Source organism: Arvicanthis niloticus, chromosome 6, assembly GCF_011762505.2.
Source record: "Arvicanthis niloticus isolate mArvNil1 chromosome 6, mArvNil1.pat.X, whole genome shotgun sequence".
In the NCBI taxonomy this organism is placed as follows: Eukaryota; Metazoa; Chordata; class Mammalia; order Rodentia; family Muridae; genus Arvicanthis; species Arvicanthis niloticus.
Genome location: NC_047663.1, coordinates 24,222,487 through 24,239,482, shown reverse-complemented (window position 1 = coordinate 24,239,482; position 16,996 = coordinate 24,222,487). Strand labels below are relative to the sequence as shown.

Sequence of the window (16,996 nt, the reverse complement as noted above, 5' to 3'; positions counted from 1 at the left end):
CCAGGGAATCGAAGACCCTCCTCTGACCTCTATAGGCACAGCGCACACAGACATATCTGTATAGGCAAAATACCCATGCACATAAAATAAAATTTAAAACAAAGAGGGTAGAATGGTAAATCAAGATCAACATCAGATACAAAAACTTTGCCTTTAAAAAAACACAGGGCTGGAGAGATGGTTCAGTGGTTAAGAGCACTGACTGCTCTTCCAGAGGTCCTGAGTTCAATTCCCAGCAACCACATGGTGGCTCACAACCAACTGTAATGGGATCTGATGCTCTCTTCTGGTGTGTCTGAGGAGAGCAACAGTGTACTCACATACATAAAACATATAAATAACTCTTAAAAAAAAAAAACAAAAAAAAACCACACATTTTGCTGGGCATGGTGGCACACACCTTTAATTCCGGCAGTCAGGAGGCAGAGGCACAAAGATCTTTGTGAGTTCAAGGCCAGCCTAGTCTACAAAGTAAGTTCCAACATAGCCAGAACTATCTAGAAAAAAAAAATTAGGTTTCTATAAACTTACACGCACTAACATGCTAACACACACACACACACACACACACACACACACACACACACAGAGAGACAAATTCTATAGAGCTTAGCAGACAAGAACACTTGCTACCAAGTCTGATGACGTGATTTCCCAAGGACCTTTTATGCTAGGACAGAACTGACTCTGACCGCCATATTCTTAAAAGAACACACATTCAGAAAGAAGGTTAACATAATAAAATTAAAGACAAAGAATTGCACGAATGTGCAAAGTCATATCCTAAATAAGCTCATGAAATATGACAAAAGATTATTGATTCTGGGAACAACAATATATTTCACACAAATTTAAAAAAGGGAAAGTATTAACATCTTAGAAGTCATTAAAAATTACTGGTAACTTTCTTATTGAACTTGTCTTCACAAGTACACGACACTCACATCTATATTAAAATAAAATCATGGCCCTTAAATAAAAGATTAAAATAAAATCGTGGCCCTTAAACTAAATCCATACTTTCTAAAAAAATAAAAAAATTAAATAAAATAGGATAACGTACCCCCACTCCGTGGAGTGAGATAGCCAACACTTCCATGAAGAATCTTATCCAAAGGAGTAGCATTAGTTGCCTTCCTACAAGACAAATGATCTATGTGTGATTGAATTTAGCAACTGACAGTTTCAGTCTCAGCTAAGTTCATAAAAGTTTTATAATACTATCAAAATGACTCTTAACTTATAGCTGCACATGTAAGATGTGCTTTCACCTTCAATAAACGGGGCTATTTTCCAGTAACCATCAGTACGTAATATAGTAAAAAGTACAACTAAGCCAGGGATGTATATTCCCCTAATTCTCTAACTGGAGGGGTTGACACTGCTGCATCTCATATGTCAGCCAGGCTGGGTGTCCTGGAGACACTCAATCTCAAATTAATAAATAAAAATTTAGAACTCGATAACTATCAGATAATCAATTCAACTTTGAGAATATTTCAGATATAGTCTATAAAATAACAACCAACAACTCAGCAGTAACTGAACTATCTCTATTATCAATGAGTTTCTGAGTTGTTATATTTAGAAAATAGAATATAATAATCATTTTGAAGCAACAGCAAATAGTGTGTATAAAAAAACAGGCATAATGCAGACATATGCTAAGTAGTTATATGCAACGACATATAATCACATATACTATAGTACACCTGTAAGTGTAAAAATTAAGAAGTTACAAACCCCCTGAAGAAAAAACTAAGAGGTCATAGAATGATTTCAGCAGCCAGTCTTACCAGTACATAATAGCCATTTTAGAAAGGTCCTGCTCTAAGGATTGGAGAGCCAGATACATTTTAGTCTTCAGTTTGCTACAGAGTAGATGAGAAGAAAGTGAGTTAAACAGTTGAGAAGTAAGCACACTGTCAAAGAACAGGCATGGTGTCACACACCTTTAATCCCAGTATGTGTGAAGCAGAGACAAGTGCATCTCTCTGAGGTCAGGCTAGCCTAGTCTACAAAGCAATTCTAGTTCAGTCAAGGTTACTCTGTGAGACCCTGTCTCAAAACAATAACAAGAAAACCAAAAAATACTGACTCAGTGGTTAGAACCAACTAAACTGTTTCAATGCTTTAAAAAAAAGTTAAGCACAAAGCCAGGTGTGCTTTGCACAACTTTAATCCTAGCACTCAAGAGGCAGAAGCACACAGATCACCATGAGTCTGAGCTAGGCTGCTTTACATAGTGTGCCAGGACAGCTAGGGTTACACAGTGAGACCTCCTTATAAAAAGTGAAATAAATAAAACAACACAAAGTATCAAAGCTGGACATCGCATTACATAGGGAAATCTCAGCAAGTGGGATAAAGAAAAAACTTAGGAATTCAAGGCCAGGGCCATCCTCAACTACATATTTAGGCCAAGCCTGGGCTACTATACTCGGGTTTTATTATTATTATTATTATTATTATTATTATTATTATTATTATTATTATTTTGGAAAATAACCAGAGTTTATGTTTATTTCCCTTCAAAGCAGTTTAATAGAATCCCAGCTAGGTCTGTACCCTAAAATCAACACACTGAAGATATTCCAACAATTGTATTCTATCTTCTTAAATTTTAAGTCATTAAAAGCAGACATGTCCATTTTCAGATAAATACCTTAGGAGATAGAGAAAAAGTTAAAAAATGAAATACTTTAAGGACTAGAGAGATGACTTAGTGGATTAAAAGAACTGACTGCTCTCCCAGAGGACACAGGCTCAATTCCCAGCCCCCACACAATAGCTCCAGTTCTAAGAAATCTGGCCTATTCTGACCTCCACAGGTACAGATCTGATAAACAAACACACATGTAGTTAAAAAAAAAGCCAAACAAGCCAAACCCCCCCTGAAAACAACAAACAAATAAACAAAAAACTAAAACAAAAAACCATATACATAAAATAAAATTTTTTTTAAATTAAAATGAAAACACTAAAAAAGTTGTAAGCTGAACTATAGATTATAGTATGAATAGAAACTAGGAATAAACACGCAACAGAAAGGTATCAAAATGTATTACCCAGCTGGGCAGTGGTGGCGCATGCCTTTAATCCCAGCACTTGGGAGGCAGAGGCAGGAGGATTTCTGAGTTCGAGGCCAGCCTGGTCTACAGAGTGAGTTCCAGGACAGCCAGGACTACACAGAGAAAACCTGTCTCGGGAAAAAAAACAAAAAAACAAAAAAAACAAAAACCGTATAACCCAAACTGGCTCACAGATTCATATTCATTTTTTCCAAAATGGAAAACAGAAATGAACAAATGAAATTACTTACTTGTCTCCTGGAAGGTTATACAGATTAACTAGACCCTTAAGATGCTTAGAAAATTCATCAAAATTCTTTTCCCTATAGGGAATTCAGGAAGGTGGGGAAAGAGAAAATACAACAAGAAATTACTACTTTACCAAAAAATCATGACTATACAAAGCCATTTTAATAATCTGCTCACATCATTTTCCACATAAGTTTTATAGTCAATCTAGAAAGAAAACACCAAGCTGGGCTGCAGACAGTTCCACAGTTCTGAGTGCTGGCTGCTGCTCTGGAGAACCTAGTTTCAATTCTTTTTTCTTTAAGATTTATTTATTTTTTGTATATGAGTACACCATCACTGTCTTCAGACACACCAGAAGAGGGCATCAGATCCCATTACAGATGGTTGTGAGCCACCATGTGGGTGCTGGGAATTGAACTCAGGACCTCTTGAAGAACAGTCAGTGCTCTTAACCTCTGAGCCATCTCTCCAGCCTCACTAGCTTCAATTCTTAGCACAGCATTGTCTGCAACTGTCTACAACTCTATGAACAAGGCATCTGATACACTATTTTGGCCCCCAAGCACTGAGTGCTTATGGGGTATAGACAGAGCATGCACAGGGTGCAGAGAGGACATTCATACATATAAACTTTAAAAATGAAAAATAAAAGGGCTGGAGAGATGGCTCAGCGGTTTAGAGTACTGCCTGCTCTTCCAGAGGACATAGGTTCAATTCCCAGCAACCACATGGTGGCTCATAATCATCTTCAATGGAATCCAATGCCCTCTTCTGTCATGTAGGCATATATGCAGGCCAAACACTCGTAGACATAAAATATATAAATAAATCATTCCCTCAGGAGAATCCTCTGAGTTTGAGGCTAGCCTGGCCTCCAGACTGAGTTCCAGGACAGCCAGAGCTACAGAGAAACCCTGACTGTAAAATCAAAAAAAACAAAACAAAAAAAAGTCAAAAGGCAGTGGGACTTGGTGGTATATTCCTAACACTCCAGAATTTGAGGCAGGGGGATTATGGAGAGTGTGAGTTCACAGCCAACCTGAGCTACAGGGCAAGACTTGATCTCAAAACCAAAGAAACAGGGGAATTTGAGGGGGGGGGGGAAATACAAAACAAAACAAAAACAACAAAAAACAAAAAAAAACAACAAAAACAAAAACAAAAAAAAAAAAAAAAAAAAATAAAAAATAATGAAGAGCACTGACTGTTCTGCCTGAGTTCAATTCCCAGCAACCACATGGTAGCTCACAACCATCTGTAATGGGATCCAATGCCTCTTCTGATGTATCTGAATATAGCTATAATGTACTCATATAAATTAAATAAATAAATAAATCTTTTTTTTTAAAAAAAGATAAAGTTCTATTATAAATCACCCCTTCAAACAGGTTTATAAATTAATTTTAAAATATCACAAATTCCTAAATTAACATAATCTACTGCAAGTGAAAGCCAGAAATGTTCACTCATTCTAGAATATTCTGATTACACATCTTGGTGAGTTTCAATGCAATAGTTATATTTTACATGATCACCATTTACTTATTTATTCGTTAATTCATTCACTCACTCATTTTTACTTTATGTGCATTGATGTTTTTGCTTGTATGTATACATGCATGTATGTATAAGGGTGGCAGATCCCCTGGAACTGGAGTAACATACAGTTGTGGGAATTGAACCTAGATCACCTGAAAGAGCAGCCAGTGCTCTTAATCACTGAACCATCTCTTCAGCCCCATTGTTTGTATGTTTAGATAGGGCAGAGCAATGTAGCTCAGGCTAGCCTGATATAAAGCCCAAAACCCAAACTTGCAACAATTCCCCTATACTAGCCTCTGGGATACTGAAGATAAGTATAGATATATGCATACCAATATATTTGACAGTATTATATCTTTGTGTGTGTGTGTGTGTGGTTTGGTTTTGGTTTTTCAAGACAGGGTTTCTCTGTAGCCCTGGCTACCCTAGAACTTGATCTGTAGACCAGGCTGGCCTCAAATGCAGAGATCCACCTGCCTCTGCCTCCCGAGAACTGAGGTAAAGGCGTGTGCTACCACCACGGCCTGGCTGCTTAGCAGTTTTTAAAATACATATAAGTATAGTTTTTACAGACCTGGTTCAATAGTTCAAAACACTGCTGTTCATATAGAGAACCCAAGTTTAGTTCCCAGTAAACACACAGTAGCTCACAATTGTCCACATGCAGGAAAAATACTGAGATATATAAAATAAATAAGCAGAAAAAAACAAACATTTTAAAGGTTTGAGGTTGATATATTTGGCTATAAATACAATAAACTGCTAATAGAAAAGCCTGAATATAAAACCTACTTCCTCAAAGTGAAAAATATTTCTAAGATATTCCCTTATGTTCAATATTCAAAACAAAAATTAACCTCCTCAAATTACCAGAAAGTCTTAAGTCTGGTTAAATTTAAACCTGGGAATCCCACTCAGTTTAAAGGGGAAAAAAATAAAAATAGCAGGAATAGCAACCAAGAAATAAAAGACTATTGTCAAGCCTACCACTTTTATTTTAACAGATTACAATACAGGGACATAGCTTTTTCTCAAAATTGAAATGGAGATGTTGTTTTAATGGTATGGCGTCAATGTTCTTACACAGTTTTTGATTCAATGGTCATGCTCTGTGATGAAATTAATATTAATTGTTAATTTGATGGGGTTTAGATTCACCATGGAACCTAGTCTCTGGGCATATCTGTAAGGGATGAGGTAGACTCAATCAACTGAAGTGGCAAGACCCATTCTAGGATGGGGGTGTAACATCCCATGAGCTAAGGTACCATACTGAATAATTTTTTTTTTTTTTTTTTTATTTTTCGAGACAGGGTTTCTCTGTGTAGCCCTGGCTGTCCTGGAACTCACTCTGTAGACCAGGCTGGCCTCGAACTCAGAAATCCACCTGCCTCTGCCTCCCAAGTGCTGGGATTAAAGGCGTGCGCCACCACCGCCCAACTCCACACTGAATAATTAAAAAAAAAAAAAGAAAAAGAAAAGAAAAGAAAGAAAGAAAGAAAAAAAAAGAATTAAAAACCATGGTGAACACCTTTAATGCCAGGACCGGAGTAGTAGAGACAGGGTTTCTCTGTATAGCCCTGGTTGTCCTCAAACTCCGAACATTCTATTCACATTTGATCAACAAAGAAATCTGATGATTCTACTAGTACTTCTTACCCAGTTGTGATTTTGTCCTGCAGACATCTGACAAGGTGTGTGTGTGTGTGTGTGTGTATGTAAGTGTGTGTAAGGACACATGTACATACACATAAATACATATATGCATAGAATATAAAAATATACAATTATATACCTATGTATATAGTTTTGATTTTTGTGATGCTGGAAGAAATTGAACTCACATGTTTACAAACTAGGCAAATGCTCCACTACTAAGTTATATTTCCAGTTCATAGAATTTTTTTTAATTGAACCACAGCTTTAAAAAAAAATATTATATATACACACACACACACACACACACACACACACACACGAATGCTTTATCTTCATGCATACAAGAAGAGGTTATCAAATCCCACTACAGATGGTTGTGAGCTATGTGATTGCTGAGACATGAACTCACGATCTCTGAAAAAAAAGTCAGTGCTCTTAACCACTGAGTCATCTCTCCAGCCCTTATCTAGATAATTTTGATTATCACAATCGAGTGGATACTTTTGGCAAATTGAAAGAAAGGAGCCAGGGATGCAGTTTAATGTCCTACAATGTGTAAATTCACTTTGGCAAAGGAATGCCAGTAAGGGTGGGAAGTGGTGCATACCTGTGACCTCAGTACTAAGAAAAAAGAGGCATGAGATCAAGAGTTCAACTATCCTAGCTACATAGTGAGCACGAGGCCAGCATGAACTAGGTAAGACACTGTCACAAAAAGACACACACAGCCAGGGCCACTAATACATACCTTCAATCAAAACATTCCAGAGGCAGAGGCAGGTGGGTTTCTGAGTGAGTTTGAGGACAACCTGATCTACAAAGAGAGTACAGGCCAGCCAGTGGTATCCTGCCTCAAAAAGGAATGAAAAAGATAAAAAAAAAAAAAAAATTACCTATAATACTGAAGTGAGAAACTGAACATAGGGGTTAAAATTGTCACACTCAGGTGTGACAGAGGGTACTTATAATCTCAGCAGTCTAGAAATGGAGACAGAAGAGTTCGGGAGGGTTAGGAGTTCAAAGCCTGAAGTGGGAGAGTGAGTCAATGTAAAGTGACTCACATGGACAAGACCTTGGATTCAATACCAAGCACACAAAAGCAAGTAAAATAAAGGCCAGGCATAGTGATACGCACACCTTTAATCCCAGCACATGGGAGGCAGAGACAGGCAGATCTCTGTGAGTTTGAATCTGGTCCAGGACAGTCAAGGCTATGTAAAGAGACTCTGTTTCAAAAACCCAAACAACAAGAATAAAATGAGGTTAAAAGAATAAAGTTCAAGGTCAGCCTGGACTATATAGTAAATTTAAGGCCAGTCTCATGTACACGGTAAGCTTCATGCCGCCAACATTTAAAAGACAGGGTTGGGAGTTGAAGATTACACTTGGCTAAACAGAGTTCTGAAGCCAGCCTAGGCTACATAAAACCATGTCTCAAACAACAAACAAAAAGTCTCGTTAAACTCAAATCTAAACATAAACAGGAACAGACAGAAAGGCTAGTCAAGAAAATAAATTCACAGACAGACAGACAGTAGTAGTGCACACCTTTAATCCCAGCACTTAGGAGGCGGAGACAGGTGGATCTGAGTCTGAGGCCAGCCTACAGAGTGAGTTCCAGGATAGCCAAGGCTATACAGAGAAACCAAATTTGCCCTAAGCTCCTGAGCAAGCTGAGGCACTGAGACATGAAGATGCAGAGTGCCCGGGCCGCCATCCCACCCACACAACACCATTTCCCTCCAGGGAACAGGATTGTCTGTCAGTGCCAAGAAATGTATTAATATTATCTGCTTACCTTAACTGCTGAACAAGCTCTGGACAGCTCTGAAATCAAAGAAATTAGGTTAAAGCATTAAACTAATTTAAATAATTAAAAACATCAAAAAGTTTTATATTAATAGTACATGCTTCAAAACAAAAACATTAAAACCACAGAAAGCCCTTCTTTCACAACTGAAGCTGTATATGTGAACATGTGTGTGCATGGAGACCATAGCTCTCTTCCTCTGTCACTGTCCTTCATGTGTTCTGAGACAAGGTCTCCCCTGAACCCTGAACCTGGAGACTTGATGTTTCCCTGAAGGTAGCTAGCCAGCAAGCACCCAGGGCCTGCCTGCCTCAGTCCCACCAGCCCACAGCACTGGTTTATGAATACACCCATTTACATGGTGCAAGGATCTGAACTCAGGTCCTCATGCTTTACCCAGAGTCATCTTGCTAGCCCCTCAAAAAGCCTTTTCCTACTTGTGAACCATGAACTTGAGGTGGGATTTTTTTTTAATCAAAACAAATGCAATCATTTATAAAGGGAGTCATTAGTAGTTTGTTTAAGACATTAGGATCTCCTCAGCATCATCCCTGGAATCGATAGAAACTGCTGAGTTATACACATTTTACATCCATTCCTACTACAGGATTTTTCATATTGTCTGTCATGACTATAATCACTTTGATGGGAGCTGAAAGATTGTCTCTGTATTCTGAGCATCTCTTGTTCAGCCCAAGTTCTAGTTTGTTGGTAGGATATGAAAAGGGTTGTTATGTTGGTACTTCTACTCAGCAAAGCCCCTAGATGATGTCAGAAAGACCTGTTACTCTTGATTTTATTCTAAAACTACCAGTGTGGCCCATCACATCATCTCTACAGTGGCTCATGAAAAAAAAACCCTAAAGCCAAGCTATACCGACCCCAACAATTCATTTTTAAGAATGCTCCTAAGTAAACCCCATAGATTCCAGTGAAATATCAACACATACCACAGGATTCTCCCCATGGTGAGCCACTTTTACATCACAAAGCTGTCCTGCAGGATCTAACTGCACTTCCACATAGAACATATCTGACGTGATGTAACATTCAGTGCCACTGGCACTGAGATGAGAGCCCAGTCTAGCAGGAACAAATCAAAACAAAAATTAATACAAGACACATAAGAAAGCTCCCCAAATTAGCACTGTGTTGTATGTTTTTGACCACAGATAAAATTACATACCCATTCTGTCTGGCTATAGACTCCAAACGATCAGTCATTGCTGGCAAAGATGTTACTATGAAAAGACATGGGGAGAGGGGAAAAAAGGAATTCATAAAGAATATTCCAAATAAATGAGTATATCCACCCTTCCAAAGCCACAAACATATTCAATAGTTCAGACACCTATAATCTACAGTAAGTTTCTTGAGGCTTATCTGTGACCTAGTAATCAGGCAAAGGACATGGTGATACGATCACCATAAATAAGTGGTAAGAGCATAGTAAGATTATGACACTTAACCTTCATTGTCCATTGACTGGATGTAGAAGTACCAAGGAGATGTACTGCTGTATGTGTCTTTGAGAGTGTTTCTAAAGAGGTCTAACTGAGGTGGTCCACTCAAATATGGGTGGTGAGGTCTAAATACAAGGACCAAGGAGCAAGTGAGCCAAGTGCCAGCATTCATCACTGCACCTGACATAAGGTACACCGTGACATGACATTCTGCCATCCCTTCCCCACATTAGAGATTATACACCCTCAAACTGTAAGGCAAAAGTCAAACCTTCATCCTTAAATTGTTTTTATTAAGTATTTGTCATGGAAATAAGAAAAGTAACCAAGATAAAGACATATTTGAAAATTATGGAGCCTGCACTGGTGATGCATGCTTTTAATCTCAGCACTCTGGAAGCAGAGGCAGGCCTGCGTCTGAACTATGAGTTTGAGGTCAGCCTGGTCTACAGAGTGAGTTCCAGGACAGCCAAGGCTACACAAAAAACCTGTCACAATAAAAAAACAAACAAACAAATAAATAAATTGATTGATGGCTAAAGAAAAAACAAACAAACAAAAATTATAGGGTCAAGCCAGACATACTAGTACATACCTATAACAATATCTAACACTTGGGGGTCAGACGCAGAAGGATCAGGAGTTCAAGGTTAGCCTTAGCTACATAGTAAAACCCGCCTTAAAACACAAGATAGAGAGACAAAAAATATGAATACCAGGCATGGCAATGCACACCTGTTATGCCGGCCCTGGACCCGCATTACATAATAATTCCCAAGTCAGACTAGTCTATGAGACTGTGCCCCCCCACCCCCACACACACACAAAACAGAAATACGATTAACCTATGTTTTTCTCCTTTTTTATTATTATTTGTGTGGGTCAAGGTGTCTTTAACTAAAAGAAAGCATACGAAAATAATACAAAGCCAGGCAGTCATAGTGGTATCCCTCTACTCCTAGGCTATCTGTTAATGCTAGAATAAGAAGGATAAGGATGAGAACATAAAGGGAACCCAGGCTGTATTTTTTTTTTTAATGTGTACTGTGTTCTGCCTGTGCGTATATCTGTGTGAAGATGCTAAATCCCCTGGATCTGTAATTACAGACAGTTGTGAGCTGCCATGTGGGTGCTGAGAATTGAACTCAAGGCCTGTAAAAGCAAAGTCAGAGTTTGTAACCACAAAGCTATCCCTCCAGCCCCCAAAGGTGTATCTTAACGATAGAACACACAGCATACTTGCTGCCTTGGATTCAATTTCGAGCACAAGTACTTTACATGATGTGAGCTCTCCTCGGTTCAACTCAGTTTTGGTAGCTCCCCAAAACAACAAAAAAAATAATTCTCACAGTACTCATAAAAATCAAAGATAGAGGCTGGGCAGTGGTGTCACATGTCTGGGATCCAGCACTTGGAAGGCAGATGGATTTAGGTAAGTTTGAGGCCAGCCTGGTCTATATAGTGAGTTCTAGAACAGCCAAGGCTACACAGAGAAACCCTGTCTCTGAAAACAAAATAAAAACAAAACAAAACAAAAAAATGAATAAACAAACAAAAAGATGAATATGGAGGCATGGAAGCTGAGGCCCAGTAAAAGTGCATGCCAGCACATGTGAGGTTCCGGGTTTGACTTCTGGCACTAAAAGAAATGGAATCAACCCAAGTGTCAACAGAAGGTGGACTGCAATGGAGAACCATGATGACATTGCCCATAGAGTGCCAGCACTTAGGAAGAGAAGCAGAGGTGGTCAGAAGGTCACATCATCCTTGGCTACAGAAGGAGGCTTTGACCTGCCTGGATCATATGCAACCTGTCTCAAAATCAGGCGGGGAGTGGCTAGAGATATGACTCAGCAATTAAGGGCACTTGTTGCTCTTGAAAATAACCCAGTTCCCAGCAACCACGTGATGGTTTCCAACCACTGGTAGTAACAGTTCCAGGGGATCTGACACTCTCTTCTGACACTTCTCTTCCATTGTTACTATATTCATATAGTACACATACATACATGCAGGCAAAACATTCACACACATACAATAAATCAATCTAAACAGATTAAAAAAAAATAAAACAAGAAGGTAGTAAAGATATAGTATTATTCCTTCTCCCCCTCCCCTGCCAGTACTCATGGCCCTGCACATACCAGCCAAGTGTTATTATTTAATGTTTAAAAACAAAGGTATAGTCCTGTATTACAGCATACACAATCCCAGCACTCACAAGGATGAGGTAGGAAGGTCTTCAGATCAAAGGATAGCCAAGAATATTGACTGGAAATATTAAGACCCTATCTCAAAAGCCCATAGTAATTAATTAATCAATCAATTAAATGTTTCAAGTTAGGCTTGCATACCTTTAATCCCATGGTCTCATGGCTTGGGAGGCAGAGGCAGGCAGCTCTCTGTGAGTTTAAGGTCTACATAGTAGAGTTCCAGACCAACCAGGGCTATAGAGTGAAACCCTATCTCAAAAATAAATGAATTCATAATAAATGATTAAAAATGAGATAGTTTTTAAATTGGAAAACGGCACTTACCTTGCAGGCCTAACAGACTTCGTTCAATTCCCAGAACGCACAGTAGAAAAACTGACTCATTAACAATTTCTAACTTCCATGAGCTTTATTCCACATGCACATTTGCATACACCACACACACACACACACACACACACACACACGCACGCACGCGCACGCACGCACGCACGCACGCACGCACGCACACACACGCACACACGCAAGCACGCAAATCATGAACAAGTCAATAAAACATTTACAAATTTAGGAACAAGCTGAGTTCAACTCCATAAATAAAAATAAGAGCAACATCTAGCATAGAAAGTCATCTACCTTAATTTATAAATTGTACGTTGGCCTTCCCACAAAAGTCCTCGTACTGTGAGCCTTAAGATCAACGTATTATGAAGGTGCGTACAAACCTTTGAGAGCCTTCTGCAATGTCTCCAAACAGCTGACCAAATGCTGATGCCCTCCAGAACTCATCACGACCCTCTTCTCCTGTATCAAAGCACAAAATAAATCAAGTAAAAAACATCAACCAAACCAATGTTTCAGGTAAACATAGATGTTGCCTTAGTAATAAACCTACAATAAGACTACAGATTCTGTCTTGTCTTTAGAGACAAGGTTTCTAGCCAGACAGGGATGACCGTGAATTTCTGATCCTCCTGCATCCACCTCCTAAGAACAGGAGCTTTTGCTAACACTTACTTATTTGTATGCACGAGACAAAGGAGTGTGGACACATGGAAGTCAGAGAAAACTGTCTAGGCATCTCACCATGTGAGTTCTAGATATCAAATTCAGGCCACCACTCTCGGCAGCAAGTTCTTTAGCCAGTGGGCCATTCTACCAGCCCAAAATATTTTAGCTTTCTAAAGACAGGGTCTGGAACTCCTCTTATAGCCTAGAATGGCCATCATTCTGTGATTAAAGTTGTATACCACCAATCCCAGATAGCCTACAGACTCTTAATTGTCATTCTGTTCATCTACCTAAAGGAAGAAAAATTCATATAGATGAATAATATATCCATACCAGTATGTGACCGCAAAAAAAGGTATTCTAGTATCTTAATATAAGCTAAACTTGGGGGGAACAAAAGAAGAATCCAACTGTCATGGGTGTGATCTACCTCCTACAGAAGCAACAACATCGCAAGGTGTAGTGGTGCATGCCTTTAATCCCATGAGGGAGATGTCTGTGAGTTTAAGGCTAGACTGGTCTTACATAGTGGGTTCCAAGACAACCAACCAGGGCTAAGACCCTGTCTCAAAAACAAAACAAAACAAAACAGATGCCTGGCAGTGGTGGCTCATGCCTTTAATCTCAGCAATCTAGGAGGCAAAGCCAGGCAGATACCGGAGTTCCAGGCCAGCATGGTCTAGGACAGCCATGACTACACAGAGAAACCCTGTCTCAAAACAAAAACCCCATAAAACAAAAAATTTTAGTGTTGGAAAATAAACATAGGCCTTGTATACTAGGGCTAGCTCTCTCCCTCTGACCTGTATTTCTAGCTTGACAATACCATGTATTGTAGAACAGTTTTCACCAGGAGCGGTGCTTGCCTTCAGTCTAGTACTTGGGAGACAGAAGCAAGAGAATCTGTGACTCGGAAGCCAGCCTGGTCTATATAGAGTTCCAAGACAGCCAGGATGTTACAAGACAAACTCTGTCTTGAAAACCCGCGAAACAAGTAAAAGGAACACTTTTCAAATTAGATATGGTTTCTTTAGAGTATTACATGATAACCTTTAATTTGAAATTAAATGAAATTAAATGTTACATTCATTTAACATTTTTCTAAAATTATTATCATTTACATGTTAATGTATATTATGAATATATACCACATGTGTCAGTGCCCATGGAAGCCAGAAGGCAGTGATGAGTTTTCAAATCACAAGAGACAGAGATGTAGATACACATTTTGTTTTGTTTTGTTTTGTTTAGTTTTTCAGACAGGGTTTCTTTGTGTAGCCCTGCCTATCCTGGAACTCACTCTGTAGATAAAGACAGCCTGGAATTCCATCTGCCTCTGCCTCCCAAGTGGTGGGATTAAATGTGTGCCTCCACCAATGATTCTGGGGAGGCTAGAGAGGTTTCAGTAGTTAAAAGCATTTGCTGGAATTGCAAAGGACCAGGGTTGAGTTCCTACCATCCACGTGCTAGTTCACAGTCTGTAACTGGCACCAGGATTTCCAACAAGCAGTCAAATACTCAGAAACAGAAATAAAAATAAATAAATATACAAGGCATGGTGGCACAAACTTTAATCCCACTATTTTAAAGGCAGAGACAGGTAAATCACTGTGAGTTCAAGGCCAGCCTGGTCTACACAAAAAGTTCCTTTTTTCTTTTTCTTTTTTTTTTTTTTTTTTTTTTGGTTTTTCGAGACACAGTTTCTCTGTGTAGCCCTGGCTGTCCTGGAACTCACTCTGTAGACCAGGCTGGCCTCCAACTCAGAAATCCGCCTGCCTCTGCCTCCCAAGTGCTGGGATTAAAGGCGTGCGCCACCACTGCCTGGCCTACACAAGAAGTTCGGTTCTAAGCCAGCAAGAACAACAAGGGACTTGTCTCAAACTTGTTTGAAACTTGTCTCAAAACAAACAAAACCAAATAAAACAAATACTGGAGGTATTGGAAAGCCATTCAGCAGTGCTTGTTCTCGCAGAGGACTAAAGTTTGACTCCCAGCACCTCCAAGGCTCCTCACAACCAACCACCCGTAATCCCAATTCCATGGAATTCAACAGACACCCTCTTCTGACCTCTGGGGCCTCAAGGTACAGACATGGTACATGCATACACACACACACACACACACAGAGACAAAACACCCATACATATAAAATAAAATAAGCAAACCTTAAAAAAAAAAAAAAATGTTGTGGGCTGGAGAGATGGCTCAGAGGTTAAGAGCACTGACTGCTCTTCCAGAGGTCCTGAGTTCAATTCCCAGCAACCACATGGTGGCTCACAGCCATCTGTAATGGGATCTGATGCCCTCTTCTGGCATGCAAATGTACATGCAGACAGAGCATTCATATAAATAAAATAAATTAAAAAAAAAAAATGTGTGGTAGCACACACCTTTAATCCCAGCTCTCAAGAGGCTGAGGCTGGAGGATCTCTATAAGGTCCAGACCAGCCTGGTCTATAATATGAATTCCAGGACAGCCAAGGCTACACAAAGAAACTGTCTCCAAAAACTGATTAATAGCCGGGTGGAGGTGGCGCATGCCTTTAATCCCAGCATTTGGGAGGCAGAGGCAGGTGGATTCCTCCTGAGTTCGAGGCCAGCCTGGTCTACAGAGTGAGTTCCAGGACAGCCAGGGCTACACAGAGAAACCCTGTCTCGAAAAACCAGAAAAAAAAAAAAAAAAACTGATTAATACACACACACACACACACACACACACAAAAACAAACAATTATTTAAAAAATCCTATTTTTATAAAAGGAGAAGGTAGGCTAGAGAGATGGATTGTTGAGAGTGTTGTTGTAGAAGACCTGAGTTTAGTTCTTTGCACCCACATAGGCTACACAGTAAGCCTCTGTCTTAAAGGTAAATAAATGTACTTTAAAAAATGTAATGAAAAAGTGATGCAAGCTTCAAATGCCAGCACTAAGGAGAGACAGAGGCAGGAGAATTACATGGTTGAGAACAGTTTGGGATATATGAGACCCTGCCTCAAAACTGCAAACTATGGAATCAAAAAAAAAAAACTAAAAATACTTTTTTTGAATGCAAACTAAATGAGGATGGATGCACATGCATTTACTGATAGAATCCATAGTTTCGGAATGGAGGGCAATGGTTCAGCATGCACAAAGCCCTGACTTCAATCTCCATCGAGCAGTGATCACTCATAGCGGCCTTTGGCTGTAATCTCAGCACTCAGAGCTGGAGGAAGGATATGGAGATAAAGGTCATTTCAAGGTCACCCTCCACTGTCTGTCTATCTCATTTGATCCCAAGCTGCAAAGAGGCTCAGCAGCAGAGAACTGGCTGGCCAGTCTCCCAGGACTCCCAGCCATCTGTAACTCCAGTCCCAAGGATCTCGTGTGTCCAAGGGCACCAGGATCACACAGGGTACAAAGGCATACATGCAGACAAAACACACACACACACACACACACACACACACACACACACACACACGCACAATCAAAACAAAAAACAAAATAAAATATCTTAGATAAGCAAACTAGCATCATCTGCTTCCATGAGGAAACAAATTCAGAGATTAAAATTACAGAATTTGTTCAAAGTCACACAGTAGCAAGTACGGCCATGGAGCTAAAGACGAAGAAGAGACCAAAACCAAAGACTGCTTCTCACTAGCTGACGGTGAACACCACAGTGAACAAACATTCACATATTATGTGTATTGTGAAGCACTTTAAGTAACTTACAGTATACAGGAGAATGTTTATAAATGTGCAAAAACAGTGCCTTTTTGTATTTGTCTTGAAACAGGGTTTCTCTATACAGCCCAGGCTTTCCTGGAATTTACTCTGTACACTAGGCTAGCCTTGAACTCAGATACCTGCTTGCCTCTGACCACTGAGAATAAACCCTCCGTGGATATGGGAATTCAAGCTACCTCCTTCCTAAGGCACTTCCTTCCTAAGCTGGCCTGAAATCAACACCTCCACGTTGTTCTGTGATGAG

The 16,996-nt window shown here is 39.6% G+C and overlaps 1 protein-coding gene across 3 annotated transcripts in view; it reads right to left on the bottom strand.

Annotated features, from left to right (window-relative positions):
• The window catches only part of Med1 (mediator complex subunit 1), a 38,510-nt gene that overhangs the window by 17,551 nt on the left and 3,963 nt on the right, over nt 1-16,996 (bottom strand). For all 3 annotated transcript variants that reach the window (XM_034504729.2, XM_034504731.2, XM_034504730.2), the window contains exons 3-9: nt 12,736-12,814; nt 9,521-9,575; nt 9,285-9,417; nt 8,323-8,351; nt 3,323-3,394; nt 1,797-1,871; nt 1,064-1,137 (exon numbers count right to left, since the gene is read on the bottom strand). In XM_034504729.2, the coding sequence (XP_034360620.1) occupies nt 1,064-1,137; nt 1,797-1,871; nt 3,323-3,394; nt 8,323-8,351; nt 9,285-9,417; nt 9,521-9,575; nt 12,736-12,814 (517 nt within the window). The remainder of the gene's footprint in view (nt 1-1,063; nt 1,138-1,796; nt 1,872-3,322; nt 3,395-8,322; nt 8,352-9,284; nt 9,418-9,520; nt 9,576-12,735; nt 12,815-16,996) is intronic.